The sequence below is a fragment of the Rana temporaria genome, chromosome 4, assembly GCF_905171775.1.
Source record: "Rana temporaria chromosome 4, aRanTem1.1, whole genome shotgun sequence".
In the NCBI taxonomy this organism is placed as follows: domain Eukaryota; kingdom Metazoa; phylum Chordata; class Amphibia; order Anura; family Ranidae; genus Rana; species Rana temporaria.
Window position 1 is genome coordinate 65,222,082 of NC_053492.1, and position 15,769 is coordinate 65,237,850.

At 45.6% G+C, this 15,769-nt stretch overlaps 1 protein-coding gene across 1 annotated transcript in view; it reads right to left on the minus strand.

Annotated features, from left to right (window-relative positions):
* The window catches only part of FKBP1B (FKBP prolyl isomerase 1B), a 133,765-nt gene that overhangs the window by 19,703 nt on the left and 98,293 nt on the right, over positions 1–15,769 (minus strand). The window contains exon 3 of the mRNA XM_040348509.1: positions 4,302–4,414. Within this exon, the coding sequence (XP_040204443.1) occupies positions 4,302–4,414 (113 nt within the window). The remainder of the gene's footprint in view (positions 1–4,301; positions 4,415–15,769) is intronic.

Here is a 15,769-nt window from a genome sequence, read left to right on the forward strand (position 1 = left end):
TTTCTCGGCAGGAAAAAAAAACGATTTTTTCCCGACGGGATTCCTCTCAAGCCTGCCTTGCATACACGCGTTTAGGCCAAATACTGCCCGTCCAAAGCGCAGTGACAAACAACACGTACGACGGGACTATAAAACGGAAGTTCCATTCGAACTAAGCCACCCTTTGGGCTGCTTTTGCTGATCCTCATGTTAGTAAAAGTTTGGTGAGCGACGATTCGCGCATTTCAGTCTTCGTGCTTTTCAGTCCATTACAGGGTGACGAATGTGCTATCTCCATTACGAACGCTAGTTTTTCCAGAACCAGTGCTCCCGTATCATACTTGATTCTGAACATGCACGTTTTTTTCCCCCTCGGAAAAGCATACACACGACCGGTTTTTCCGACGGGAAAAAGTCAGACGGGAATTTCCGAAAAAAGAAAGCTGGTTCTCTTTTTTTCCCCTGCAGTTTTCTCGTCTGGAAAACTGCGATGCAGCATACACACAGCTGGTTTTCCCGGCCAAAAGCTCTCATGGCAGTTTTCCCGACAGGAAAACTGGTCGTGTGTACGAGGCATCAGAAATCTTGTGAGCTGATAATCCCTCCTTGTATACAGGCAGAGAAATTATGAAGATGACGAGGTGAGAGGAGATACGGAGGAGTTATAGAGATGAGGAGCGAGGAAGAGATAAGGAGGGTTATGAAGATGATGAGGGGGGAAGAGATAAGGGGGTTCTGAAGATGAGTAGAGGGGGAAGGGGGAGGAGATAATCCATCAGAAAGGTATTAGGGCAGGGCTGACACCACATGCTTAGAAAGTCATACTTGTGGTGTAATGTCAAGGAGGAAGATAAGAGTATTCCATATTCTGACACATCAGTAGTCATTTCTCTGCACTTCCAGCTTGTTTTTAATGGATAAAACATGGGAAAATGTGTATGTATTCCGGAGATGTATGCAATATGTCTTATTTTAAAATTTTGCCTTGGCATACACTTTTTATTGTGGTTATTCTGTGAATCTGGCAAGTACAAAATCAATAATAAAACTCTTAATACAGTGCAGCCAATTAGAGAAGTCTTATGTCTGAGAGGCCATGGAATCAAATGTGACCACAATTGCTATGCAAATGTTTCCAGTGGTCTTGACTCACTTCCCCTTGGCGGAATGTACTTGCATGCAAATACACATACAGAAGCTTCTATGTGTACACTGTGGTTGGTTGGCTAACTGGTGAACACAAAGGCACAGAAGAGTGCAAGTGTTTTTTCTGACAAACAGGCTTCAGATATGATTTTAGGGCAGTAGAGACAGTGTGGTGTTTCTAAGACTTCATTCACACGAGGCGGATGCCACCACTACGGTGTCCGCCTGCTCCCCCTAGCTCAGCGGGAGATCAGTTTGCAGATCTACGCTGAGCTGGCGGATGACAAGCTCCTCTCTGCTCACTGAGCGGGGAGGGGCTTGTGCAGCGCCGCTTATTCCTATGGAGCGATCTGATGAAAACGGACAGCATGCCTGTTTTCGTCAGATCTCACCCGATCTGATCCACCATGGACGGATATGGATGTATCGCCATACGTCTGATTTTGGCGGATCGGATGTCAGCGGACATGTCTCTGCTGACATGCAACGCTCCATAGGACTGCATGGCAGAAACATGAAAAGCAGGACTAAGAGCAACAAGAAAAACATCTGATCCACATTCCTGTTTGAACCCATGCCTTCAGAATCATGAGCCATAATGATGACTTCTATATAACCTGGCTGTCACAGACCTGGACAATTTAAAATAACAACTTAGTCAAAATAATTCAGTAGTGTCTGTTGCATTTATTAGAAGCCCAAAGTCAAAAGAATCAGTGGACCCATAGATACTTCTGAACTTACATGGAAATCTTGACTTTGTAACCCTAAAAAAAAAAAAAAAAAACTGTTCCTTTAAAGCATGTTATACAGCACAGTGCTTTTGCTGAGTAATTTGCCCCCCTGTAACACCTAAAATAACTGGCTGATCCTGCCCTTCTCTCTGTAAACTGACCACGGTTTATCATGGCTGCTGAGCCCTGACACCGTGGTCAGTTTACGTGCTTCCGTCATCCGCAGCTCTCCTCTCTCCTTTCCCCCTCCCTGCCTGTCAGCCACCCGATCCTCCCCTACTGATGATAAAATGACAGTGTAAAGTCTCTCCAATCCCCTGTTAGATAATGCTATGATCCCCAGTGTGTGTGATTTAAAAAAAAAATCGGCGCTCACGTGACTCCCCAACTCTCTCCTCCTCTCCTGCTCCCGGCTGATATCAGCAGGAGTTCTCGGCCCCTCCCACTGTAGCTGTCAGCCTGGGAGAGGAGAGAGCCGGGTGGTCATGTGAGTGCCAATTGACGCTATGGAAAAAGGTACAAAGCGGCTTTTTTTAAAAAAAAATCACACACACTGGGGAACATAGCATTATCTAACAGAGGTGATTGGAGAGACTTTACAAGTGGCTTTACAACCACTATAAGCGTTATTGTTGCTGCCACATTGGGATAAAATGGTGGGCAGGTGGACTTTAATTCAGGAGTACAGTATAAAAATGTCTCTCTGTTTAATTCTTGTGCATGTACCAGGCATGAGCACAATGCCTATGATTGCAATGTCAGCACAAATTACAGGAAAAATGTACAGAGCCAGAGTGGCTCTGTGTCTTGTGATTGCTGTGATGGCCAATCACAGTGATCACAGATGTGAACAAAAAAAACCTTAAACTCTCCCCTTCTGCCTCTACTGCTGATCCTATGCAACTACTATTGCTCTCAATGACCAATAAGAAAGGGGGACACAGTGGGGGCATATTGATCACCACTGAGCAGCAGAATGTACACAAGGGGCATATTGACAATAAGAGGGGCAAAGTAACTATTTATGATTACCACTATGCAGCAGGGGGATACACAGGGGGCATCCTGACCATAAAGGGGACACACTAGCAACCAATGACCACCACTGAGCAGCAGGGAGATACATAGGGGACATACTGACCATAAGGGGGACATACTAACAACAAATGACCACCACTGAGCAGCAAGGGGGTACACAGCAAAGATATTGACGATAAAGAGGGCACAATGACCACTAATGTTGTAGGGGGGGGGGGGGACACCTCTGACTATCAACAGTAATAGGGCACTTATCACCAACATTTAAGGGGGCATATACCATTAACCACCAGCATTTAACTACTTAACCCCCGGACCATATTGCTGCCCAAAGACCAGAGTACTTTTTGCAATTCGGGACTGCGTCGCTTTAACAGACAATTGCGCGGTCGTGCGACGTGGCTCCCAAACAAAATTGGCGTCCTTTTTTTCCCACAAATAGAGCTTTCTTTTGGTGGTATTTGATCACCTCTGCGTTTTTTATTTTTTGCGCTATAAACAAAAATAGAGCGACAATTTTGAAAAAAATGAATATTTTTTACTTTTTGCTGTAATAAATATCCCCCAAAAATATATAAAAAAACATTTTTTTTCCTCAGTTTAGGCCGATACGTATTCTTCTACATATTTTTCGTAAAAAAAAATCGCAATAAGCGTTTATTGATTGGTTTGCGCAAAAGTTATAGCGTTTACAAAATAGGGGGTATTTTTAATTAATATATTTTTTTACTAGTAATGGCGGCGATCAGCGTTTTTTTTTCCGGTACTGCAACACTATGGCGGACACTTCTGACACATTTTTGGGACCATTCACATTTTTATAGCGATCAGTGCTATAAAAATGCATTGGATTACTATAAAAATGCCACTGGCAGTGAAGGGGTTAACACTAGGGGGCGGGGAAGGGGTTAAGTATGTCCCTTGTGTGTTCTTACTGTGGGGGGGGGGGTGGCCTCACTAGGGGAAACACTGATCCTCTGTTCATACATTGTATGAACAGAAGATCAGCATTTCCCCCCCTGACAGGACCGGGAGCTGTGTGTTTACACACACAGCTCCCGGTCCCCGCTCTGTACCGAGCGATCGCGTGTGCCCGGCGGCGATCGCGCCCGCCAGGCACACGCACGGGAGTCGGGGGCGAGCGGGGGGCGCGCACGCCCCTAGTGGCGGCTGAGAGAGAGGACGTTATACTACGTGCTCTCGCCCAGCCGAGCCGACCTGCCGACGTAGAACGGCGGTGCGCGGTCGGCTAGTGGTTAAAGGGACACTAACCACTGACCACCACCATGAGGCGGCAACTCTGCTTGAGCATTTGTTTTCTTGTGCTCGATAGGCCTAGTATATGGTGGGTTCATTTTACCAAGGGTCACATCTTAGCTTAAAGGAGAAAGAATATATTTATACCTGTGCAATGCCATCATCCCATCCTTTGATCACTTCCTGCCGTCCTAACCTGAACTTGAAAGGCTTGTTCCTATCCCTGGATGAATCAAACTTCTTTCCATTCTGCAGCATGCCTAAAGAATAAAAAAAACACATAAAAATATCATCAATATTGCAGAAAAACCAGGGCACAGAAATAATCCACATACACACATAGATCATCTGCAGAGAAAGGTCATGTTAGATTAGCCTTTCCTAACCTCTTCACCATGGAGGAGATTTGAAATAATTTTCAGTTCCTGGGGAATCTCTGCTAAAAATAATTATACAACCAAATCAAGGTATATACAGTATATTAGTAAGTTTTAGCAAGTATTAAATATGAAATAAAGAAATGCAATGTACTGTACCTAGAGTATTTCACACCCAGGGCAGGTCTTTGCCGAAATTATCCCTTACACTCATATTCAATGGAAAACTGCTGCCCTTACATTGGTGGTCTGTGTAGGGGAGGGAACAATTCAGCATTGCACACAGCTCAAGGAGCATCCTTATGAGGAGCCCTGGTTGAGAAAGGCTCTGTGGAAATATGCATATATTCGAAAGATGTACTAAAAAACATTTTTTTTTTTTTTTTCATTTTGCCTTGATATACTTTTTAGGTGCAGTATTTCTGTAAATGTGGCATTTATATAAAAAGCAAGTACATAATTAATAATAAAATTAAATGAATACAGTACAGCTTATTGATACATCCTTATGTTTGACCATCATTTAATCAAATGTGACTGCTAGTGCTATGTTAAATCATTCTTTGTTCTTTACTCACTTCCCGTTGGCATTATGCACATGCTTTGCCAACAATACATGCAAATGAGGAGCCTTAAGGGTCCACGAAAACCTGGTTGAAAAAAGCTTTGTTGGATCATCTCCAATAAGTGTGAAAAAACTTCGCCATTTGGTAAGATAAGGATCCAGATGGTCCATCTGCAGTATGTCTCCATTGATCTCCAGTTGTGAGAGAAAGATGGAAATATGTTATCCTATGTATTGCTCTAATTAATGCTAATGAAGGGAAATATGCAGAGCAAGAAGCATCAGTCAATATGAAACAATTACAGTAAAGCCTTGGATTGCGAGAATATGTCCGCTGCCGGATTTTGGTCTGATGGTTGTACACACCATCAAACCAAAATCCCCGCGGACAGGATAAGCGGTGATGTGGCCGCGACGATGACGTGGTGACGTGCGCGACCCTGGAAGGTCAATGCTTCCACGCATGCGTCGAATCACTTCGACGCATGCGAAGGCTTTCGGCCGAGCGGACATGTCCGGTGAGTCTGTACAGACGACCGAACATGTCCGACGGACAGGCTTCCAGCGGACATGTTTCTTAGCATGCTAAGAAACATTTGTCCGCTGGAAACCTGTCCGATCCGCCGGAAAATTGTCCGGTCGCACGTACAGACGACCGAACATGTCCGCTGAAACGGGTCTGCGGACCAGTTTCAGCAGACATGTTCGGTCGTGTGTACGGGGGCCTTATACTCAGTTGTGACATGATGCTACTTGTATATCAAGACATTGCTTGTATATCAAGTCAAATTTTATTGAAACATTTAGCTTGTCTTGCAAAACACTCTCAAACCAAGTTACTCTCAATCCAAGGTTTTACTGTAATAATTTGCTAATAATTTGTCTTCTAGGGTTCTTGTTTTCTAGAGAAGGCCTCCTGAAGTTCAGTCAGAGAGGATGCTGGTGGTGGGGGCATGTGTGGATACATTATATTGATGGTCACATCCCATATGGTCAAATTTAAAATGCAGGTATGGGTAAGTAGGATGCCCAGTAGATGAACTTGTGAACACACTGCTCAACAGGTCCTGTTAAGAATATTCTTCTGGAAACAATAAGTAGTGGTGATCCAAAAGCACACGACCACACAGTCAACAGCCAGTCCACTGCAGCGGTGCTGATAGATGTCAGTGAACAGCCAGCAGTGAGCCTTGGACAAAGTACAGAAAGAAGCCTAGGGCCAGATGGAGACGTCTTTCTGAATTGGAACGTGTGAGTGCATATGGATCAACAGTGGTATCAGCCAAACTCCATAGGTGGCCGTAGCCAATAGTACTGGAGACCTACCACAGTTAGAAAACAGCAGTAATAACCATCAAAAGTTTCTACATTTTTAATAACATAGTTCTAAAGGATTAGAAACTATCCAATTTTAGATGATGTGTGTTCCTTTTGAAGGACATCTCCCCACCCTTCTTGCCTTGGTGAAAGACGGTCACTGGGACAGAAGGTTATGGAAAAACCTCTTCAATAAAGACGGCAAGTAAAACATTTTTAGTATATAAGGGTTAAACATTCTGCTGAGTTGACATGTCTTCATCCCAGCTAGGGGACATAGCTTATGTGCAAAGCACCGCTATCACCATGACAATAAGGCAATTCTCTTAGAAAAGAAGTCAGTTGATACCTCATAAGGAAGATGAAGGCTTGCTATTAAAACAACTAGACAGTATACAAAGTGGTCCTATTATTAGCCTACTCACACTAGAATTGCAGGGTTGCTATAGTTCTTAACATCAGCAGGCCACAAGCTACACAATTAACACTTGAGGGATTCTTTTTCTAATTGGCTTATCCCAGCATGGTCCGATCAGAAGAAAAATAATGTTTCTATAACTATTATTCCTATCATTATAAAGCCCTGTACACACGATCGGATATCTGATGGAATCTAGTCCGATGGATTTTTTCGTCGGATATCCGATGAAGCGGACTTTCATTAGTCTTGCCTACACACCATCAGTCAAAAATCCGACCGTGCCAAAGACACTACGACGTGCTGAAAAAAATGAAGTCCGAGCATGCGTCGACTTGATTCAGAGCATGCATGGATATTTGAACGATGGACTTCCACACAGACGATTGTTTTTTTCTATCGGTTTTTAATCCATAGCAAAAATTTAAAACATGTTCTATTTTTTTTTCACCGATGGAAAACAAACCGATGGGGCCCACACACGTTCGGTTTGTCTGATGAAAACAGTCCCAACAAACATGGAGTTGTGCACTAAACCAATATCTGGCGCCACATACTGTAATTGTGTAAATGTTCATGTAAACATAGAAGGGTACCAAAGATGTACACCTTCCTTGCTCCTGTTGTAATTTACATTGAAGTACATCAGCTGAACTTCTAGGCTCAGAGAACCTCTAAGCCACTTGTGAGGGCCCAGGTAGTTCAATGCTGCCATTATTATAAAATAATGTCTAGGGACATTTTGAGGCTAATATTGTGAAGCTCAGTCAGGCACTGAAAAGTGATTAAGACCATTTTCCCATTTCCACCATACTGTATAAACCACGGTTTGACAGATCTTAAATTTGCCGACAAGATCCCTGGGAATTCTGAGTGGCCTGAAAGGAGGATGACGTCATGCTCACCTAGGTAATGCAGAAGGAAGCCAAGAAAGTATATTATCTTCTCCCACAGGTTTTTTATTTATGCTTTCATCTAGTATTTACAGTAATTATGGGGGAGACTGGAAACGTAGAGGAACGGCTTGAAGAACGGTGTAGACAGCAGAGTCATGGCCGTGAGGGGGAGAGAAGGAAAGGAAAAACCAGCAGGGCTGACTTCAACGCCATTTTTCATTTGTTTCCAATGGATGGATCTTCAATGATATGTGTGAATACATGCTTTACTAGGCTCCTATAACGTTGCGTCTAGCTATCCGGTAAGGGTACATCTTTTATATTTCACGGTGCACTTTGGGTGTTTTTTGTCATCCATCACCCTAAGAATCCCAAGGAGTGTTTGAACACTTTATGGACACTTTTTGGACTAATTATCATTATTCAGTTTTTATATTGTTCATCAGACACTAGCGTGGCAATCGTTTGTCTTTTATGTTTTTACACAAATGTTCTGATTGGCAGTTGATATTTTTGATCATTCATCACCATTTTTCACCTGCGCAATTACTTCTATCTCTTTTTTAATAAAAAAGTACACTAATTTATACATTAACTTACAACAACTTTTTTCTGTGTATAGTATTTAAATATTTAGGCCCAGATTCTCAAAGGACTTACGACGGCGTAGCGCCATGTACACCGACGTAAGTCCGAATAAGAGCCGTCATATCTATGCGGCTGATTTTTAGAATCAGTTAGGCATAAATTTGGCTAAGATACGAGCGGCTTAAGTCTCTTACACAGTCGTATCTTAGGTTGCATATTTACGCTGGCCGCTAGGTGGCACTTCCGTAGATTTCCGCATCGAATATGCTAATGAGCTAGATACGCCGATTCACGAACGTATGTGCGCCCGGCGTATCAAGATACGTCGTTTACGTAAGACATACGCCGGTGTAAAGTTACCCCTCATAAAGCAGGGGTAAGTCATGTTAGGTATGGATGTCGGAAACGTCGTAGCAGCGTCGTGTTTTACGTTGTTTGCGTAAGTCGTCCGTGAATGGGGCTGGACGTAAGTTACGTTCACGTCGACTAGGCATTGAGCGGGCGTAATTTAATTTGAAAATTCGACGTGATACTGAGCATGCGCACGCATGCACCGTTCGATAAAAGCCTCATTTACGTGGGGTCACAAAACATTTACATACAACACGCCCCCTACCAGCCTAGTTTTAATTAGGCGGGCTTACACCGTATCAGATACACTACGCCACCGTAACTTAGAGCGGAAGATGTTTCTGAATACGGGACCTGACTGTTGTTAGGGCTGACGCGTTTCGGGGGCGTACCCCTTTCCTCAGAGCTTGGTGGTCTGCAGTGTTCCCTCTCCGTGGGGCTTGTGGCAATTTATATACCCCTACAGTCAATTGAGCATGTGCTAAAGAGCCGGGGCTACCACTCCCACAACGTTGTGGAAGTGGTAGCCCCGGCTCTTTAGCACATGCTCAATTGACTGTAGGGGTATATAAATTGCCACAAGCCCCACGGAGAGGGAACACTGCAGACCACCAAGCTCTGAGGAAAGGGGTACGCCCCCGAAACGCGTCAGCCCTAACAACGGTCATTGATTGAAGTAAATATCGTGTTTTGCCGATGGTGTTGGACTTTTGCTGCATTGTCTTTTAAGGCCTGATTTTACACTCCCTTTGTGAGTACGATGATTTATTTTAATTTTTTTTATTAAAATCTTATCAGTATCACACTAGGTCGGTGCACCCTCCGTTCTCTCTTTTTTCTCTTTCAGTTTTATGAATTCCCACGGTTCTGAGGAGGGCTGCAAGACTATAGAAGATACCTTCTAAATTTTAATTCAAAAGTTTCAATTGAACTTTACCATCCCATATTATCTTCCAAAAATACCGGAGCGCAGGAGAGTTCTTGTTTTTATTGGATATGGGGGGACATGGCTGGATATGGGGGGGGGACATGGCTGGATATGGGGGGACATGGCTGCATATATGGGGGGGACACGGCTGCATCTGTGGGGGGACACGGCTGCATCTGTGGGGGGACACGGCTGCATCTGTGGGGGGACACGGCTGCATCTGTGGGGGGACATGGCTGCATCTGTGGGGTGACATGGCTGCATATGTGGGGGGACATGGCTGCATTTGTGGGGGGACATGGCTGCATTTGGGGACACATTTAAAAAAAAGTATCGGTATTCGGTATCGGCGAGTACTTGAAAAAAAGTTTCGGTACTTGTACTCCTAAAAAAGTGGTATCGGGACAACCCTAGTTCTTATCAATCAAACTTTCCTGTTCATGGCAATGAAAGGGCAGGAGGAGATGAGCGGTACCAACAAGCAACACTGTTCCCAGGGGAACAAAAAAGGATTTGGGCATGTTTTTTTTATTATTTTTTTTATTTGTTTGATTAGCAGTTTTACCCAGAAAGCCAAAAGAGCTTCCCATAGACTTGAGATCACCCAGCTGAAAACATAGCGACGGTCGTTTCATGTCAAGAACGTAAACTACAGCGACTATGATGGAGTGCCTCCAGCTCCAAATTAACTAACATGTTCAGTACACGGTTCTGTTTTTAGAAAAGGTGGATGAATCACGTTTCAGCCGCCGTTAAGGTTTACACTGGAAGACGTTACAATATCCATCACTGCAGCTATGTCAGATTTTCCATCTTCTCTGGCTCCTGTCACCCGCTCACAGCATCTGCTCTTCTTGCTACAAACCTGCAGGTCTGGCAGCCGCTGCTGGGAGGCGAGCCAGACATCTTCCTGAACGGCAGACTCTGAACTTTCCATCAGGAAGTTCATGAACAAGCCAGCTACAGTAAGTGGGGTCCCCACACTCCACAGTAAGGGGTTCTCAACCAGGTCTAAGGGAGTTATTTCTGTATAAGCTACATATTGTATTCAGAAACAAGTTGTGCACATGAACTTTGTTACTATTATTAGCATACAGGATTTACCGTATTTATCGGCGTATACCGCGCACTATTTTGCCCTGAAAATCAGGGCAAAATCGTGGGTGCGCGATATACGCCGATACCCGCTTTTCCGCCACGAGTTTGAATACTGCGCCGGCATATACCGAGCGCAGTACACTCGTGTATCTTCGGGCAGTCTCGGCGCCTCTCGCACTGACGTCCTGAGCGTACAGGACGTCAGCGCGACAGTTGCCGAGCCTGCCCGACGAAACACGATTGTACTGCGCTCGGTATATGTCGGCGCAGTATTCAAACTCGGCGCGGGAAACGAGCGGGAAGGACGCGAGGACGCCGCAGAAGGACGCCGGACCCGCCGAAGAGGACACCCGACCCGCCGAAGAGGACACCCGACCCGCCGAGGACGGACGCCGGACCCGCCGAAGAGGACACCCGAAGCCGCAGAAGGACGCCGGACCCGACAAGGCCGCGGATGGACGCCGCGCAAAACACCAAAACTGTAAGTACAAAAAACAAAAAAACTTTTTTTCCACAGGATTGGGGGCCACTTTAGGGGTGCGTGGTATACGCGGGAGCGCGTTATTCTGCGATAAATACGGTATATACTGTAGAGGCAACAGTTTGCGCAGCGCTTTACAACATGAGAGCAGCCAGTACAGTTAGAATACAATTCAATACAGGAGGAATCTGAGGGCCCTGCTCATTAGAGCTTACGATCTAGAAGGGAGGGTCAAGTGATACAAAAGGTAATAACTTTGGGGAGGATCTGACGAAGAAAATAATAGTACAGTTGTTAGGTGGAGGCAGGATAGGCTTCTCTGAGAAGAAAAGTTTTCAAGTTTCGCCTTAAAGTGAATAAAGTTGGAGATTGTCATACAGATTGGGGTAGGAGATTCCAAAGGATGGAAGAGGCTCAAGAGGAGTCCTGAAAGTGAGCATGGGAGGTGGTGACGAGGAAACTAGAGAGCAGATCTTGAGAGCAACAAAGAGGATGATTTTGTTGGTATTTTGAGACTAAGTTAGTGATGTAGCGGGGGGGGGGGTTGTGGATGGTTTTGTAAGTTATTGTTAGTATTTTGAATTTAATTTGTTGGGTAAGTGGCAGCCAAAGAGGGACTGGCAGAGAGGAGTAGAAGGTGTGTGCGGTTTGTAAGGTGGATGCGTCTGGCAGCAGCATTCATGATGGACGGAAGGGGGGATAATGGGCCATATTCTCGTAGATTTCCGGTGGGCGGCGCGTAAGCCATTTACACTCCGCCGCCCCAACCTACAGGAGCAAGTGCTGTATTCCCCAAACACTTGCTCCGTAGTTTGGGGCGGCGGAGTGTATTTGGCCCGGCATATCGCCGCGTATCTCCAAGGGGGCGGCTTCTATTTAAATTAAGCGCGCCCCCGATTCTAACGAACTGCGCATGCGCCGGGCTTAAAATAGCCAAGTGCGCATGCTACAGTTCTCGGCGTAAAACGTCAATGACGCCGACGTGTGCGTCATTGACGTAAAGTCGTATTCAAGAACGACTTAGTAAAACGACGTACCCGACGGGAAAACACGACGCGGACCCGACGCCATACTTAACATGGCCTACGTGGGACTGGCGTAAGGTTACCCCTCATATAGCAGGGGTAACCTTACGCCTACGCAAACGACGTAAGCGACGGTTACGCGACGCAAATTTGTCCGGGAATCGGCGTATCAGGCTCATTTGCATAAACAAATGAGACCTGAACGTAAACGCCACCTAGCGGTCGGCGGAGTAATTACATTTAAGATCCGACAGTGTAAGTGACTTACACATGTCGGATCTTCAGTGTATCTGTGCGAAAATGAATCACTCGCATAGATACACGGGCCAAAAAAGAGAGATACGATGGAGTATCCTGAGATACTCCATCGTAACTTTACTCAGAATATGGCCCAATGTATTTAAAGGTAAGCCAATGAGAAGGAAGTTGCTGTAGTAGAGGCGAGAGATAACCAGGGAGTGAATCAGGAGCTTTGTGGTTTCATTGGTTAGGAAGGGAGATGTTGTGGGGGTTGTAGCGAAAAGCTTTGAAAGGTGATTGGATGTGGGCCAGAAAAGAGAGTTCAGAGTCCAGGATTACACTTAGCACCCTGGCATGCAGGGATGGGTTGATTGTTGTGCCTTGCTCTCGACAGAGAAGTCAGGGGAAGAGGCACGTCAGGGAACAAATATTATGAGTATTAATTACTACATTCTCAGTGAGGTTTCCATTGCACTCTATGAAATTCTGTTGGAATTTTATAGTGAGCTATGTACTTTACCGGGAAAAGCATTAATTTCACTTAATTCCACCTTTTCATCAGAAAATGTAAAATGAATTCCCAGCTCTTCTTACCCTTCACACGCACATATATCTGTTGTGCTGAGAATCACCAGCTGCCCATGTATGCCAGTGTACCCATCCAGCCCTAGAGGCTGTGTAGCAGCATAAAGGCAGAAATGGTTACCAGTCATTGGTCAGTGCGGTTATGTAATGATTGTCTCTTCTTACTTCTGGGACAGAAGAAAAGACTCTAATTGGTCAGCACTGACCAATAACCACTGGCCACTGTCGGCATTATGCTGCTACACAGACTCCAGGGCTGCTGTGTGCGGAGTTTAACCACTTCCATACAGAGCATTTTCACCCCCTTCCTGCCCAGACCAATTTTTGGTTTTTAGCGCTGTTGCACTTTGAATGACACTTGTGCGGTCATGCAACACTGTACCCAAATGAAATCTTTATGTTTCCCCCCCCCCCACAAATAGAGCTTTCGTTTGGTGGTATTTGATCATCTCTGCGTTTTTTTTTGCGCTATAAACAAAAGAAGAGCGTCAATTTTGAAAAAACACTATTTTTAGGCGTATCTTGGTTTGTGACTCTGGCGCACACATACGCCGGGCGCATATTTGCGCTACGACGGGAAAAGGTGAGTTACGTCGGCGTAAGTGCTTTGTGAATCTGGGTCACTCAGTTTTTCTTTCGTTCAACCAGCAGGCTGAACTAAAAAAACTGACTGATCCATGCATGAACACAACAATGTGTGATGTAGGGATCTCTCCCATTGTGTTATTGTATTCTGACTGTCATTGACAGAGTCATTGACAGTCACTGGCTCTCTGCTCTACTCCTCCAGCATTCACTGGCGTGATGGGCTGGGATCAGCAGGCTCAGGCTCTCAGCAGCTCGCTTAGAGGCTGAGCTAGCCGCCAGTTCAGACATCTAAGTGATTCCCAACATTAACCACTTCCCGCCCGGCCTATGGCCGATTTACGTCCGGGAAGTGGTTCAGAAATCCTGACAGGATGTCCATGGACGTCCTGCAGGATTTCATGCCGCGCGCGCCCGGCGGCGATCGGTGATGCGGGGTGTCAGTTTGACACCCTGCATCTCCGATCTCGGTAAAGAGCCTCAGGCGGAGACTCTTTACCACGTGATCAGCCGTGTCCAATCACGGCTGATCACGATGTAAACAGGAAGAGCCGTTGATGGCTCTTCCTCACTCGTGTCTGCCGATCGGCGGCTCTCCTGACAGGGGGGTTTGTGCTGATTGTTTATCAGTGCAGCCCCCCCTCGGATCGCCACACTGGACCACCAGGGAAGCCCACCCTGGTACAACCAAGGTGGGCCAAACAAAAAAAAAAGCAGTGAAAAAAAAAGTCTTAAAAAAATAAAAAAAGCTTTTTAGAAAAAAAAGATGCCAATCAGTGCCCACAAATGGCCAATGACTGGCAAAATGGGTAGATCAGTGCTGCCCCACAATGTCCATCAGTGCCACCCCAAGTGTCCATCAGTGCCACCCCACAGTGTCCATCAGTGCCACCCCACAGTGCCCATCCATGCCCAGTGCCCACCTATCAGTGCCCATCTGTGCCACCCATAAGTATCCATCAGTGCCACCCATAAGTGCCGCCCATGAGTGCCCATCTGTGCCGCCTATGAGTGCCCAGTGCCGCCCATGAGTGCCCATGAGTGCCGCCTATGTGTGCCCATCAGTGCCGCCTATGTGTGCCCATCAGTGCCACCTATGTGTGCCCATCAGTGCCCCCTATGTGTGCCCATCAGTGCCGCATACCAGTGCCGACAATCAGTGCCACCTCATCTGTGCCCGTCAGTACTACCTCATCAATGTCCATCAGTGCCATCTCATCGGTGCCCATCAGTGCCGCCATATCAGTGCCCGTAATTGAAAGAGAAAACGTACTTATTTATTAACAGAAAAAAATAAAAACTAACATTTTTTTCAAAATTTTCAGTCTTTTGTTAGTTGTTGCGCAAAAAAAAAAAATCGCAGAGGTGATCAAATACCACCAAAAGAAAGCTCTATTTGTGGGGAAAAAAGGACGCCAATTTTGTTTGGGAGCCACGTCGCACGATCGCGCAATTGCCATTCAAAGTGCGACAGTGCTGAAAGCTGAAAATTGGCTTGGGCGGGAAGGTGCGTAAGTGCCTGGTATGGAAGTGGTTAAAGTCTGGATCTTTCCTGAGCCTGGACTGAACGAGTGATGTCAGCCTGTTGCCAAGTCACACTGTTTTATCTCTGGTAGTACTAACACGGACATGTCTATAACCTTAAAATGGGCAGACTCTGCAACCTACTTTCATTCTAACACAACGTACATGATTCAGTGAGTACCAGTTTGCTCCAAATCTTCCAGTTCAGTTAAATCAATTCCTTAGAGAGCTGGGGAGCACAAACATGATACCCGAGACTACAAATGCTGACAGTCATATATAATCTACTTTATCTTTCACCACCACTCTGCATAGCCTCCCTCTGGGATAGGGAAGTACATTAACAACAAATAAGAAGCCTTGTCTATAAAAACACTACAATGATGGATGAGCCAGGCCAATTGTTCTGCCATGTGCAACCGAGTCATCACATCACAGCTACATGACTGATGTGCAACTTGCTGCAAGCTGCCACCAAGCAGCCGACTCCCATCCACAACCTAGTGTCACGTGCTTGCTCCTTCTCCTGTCCTTTGCTGGAAGGGACAAGTGCAATCGAGATCTGGATTACATCCTCTGCTACTATTTACTCAAAGTAAAAGCTTAGTAGATATACAGGGAGGCCCGGAGCAAAAGA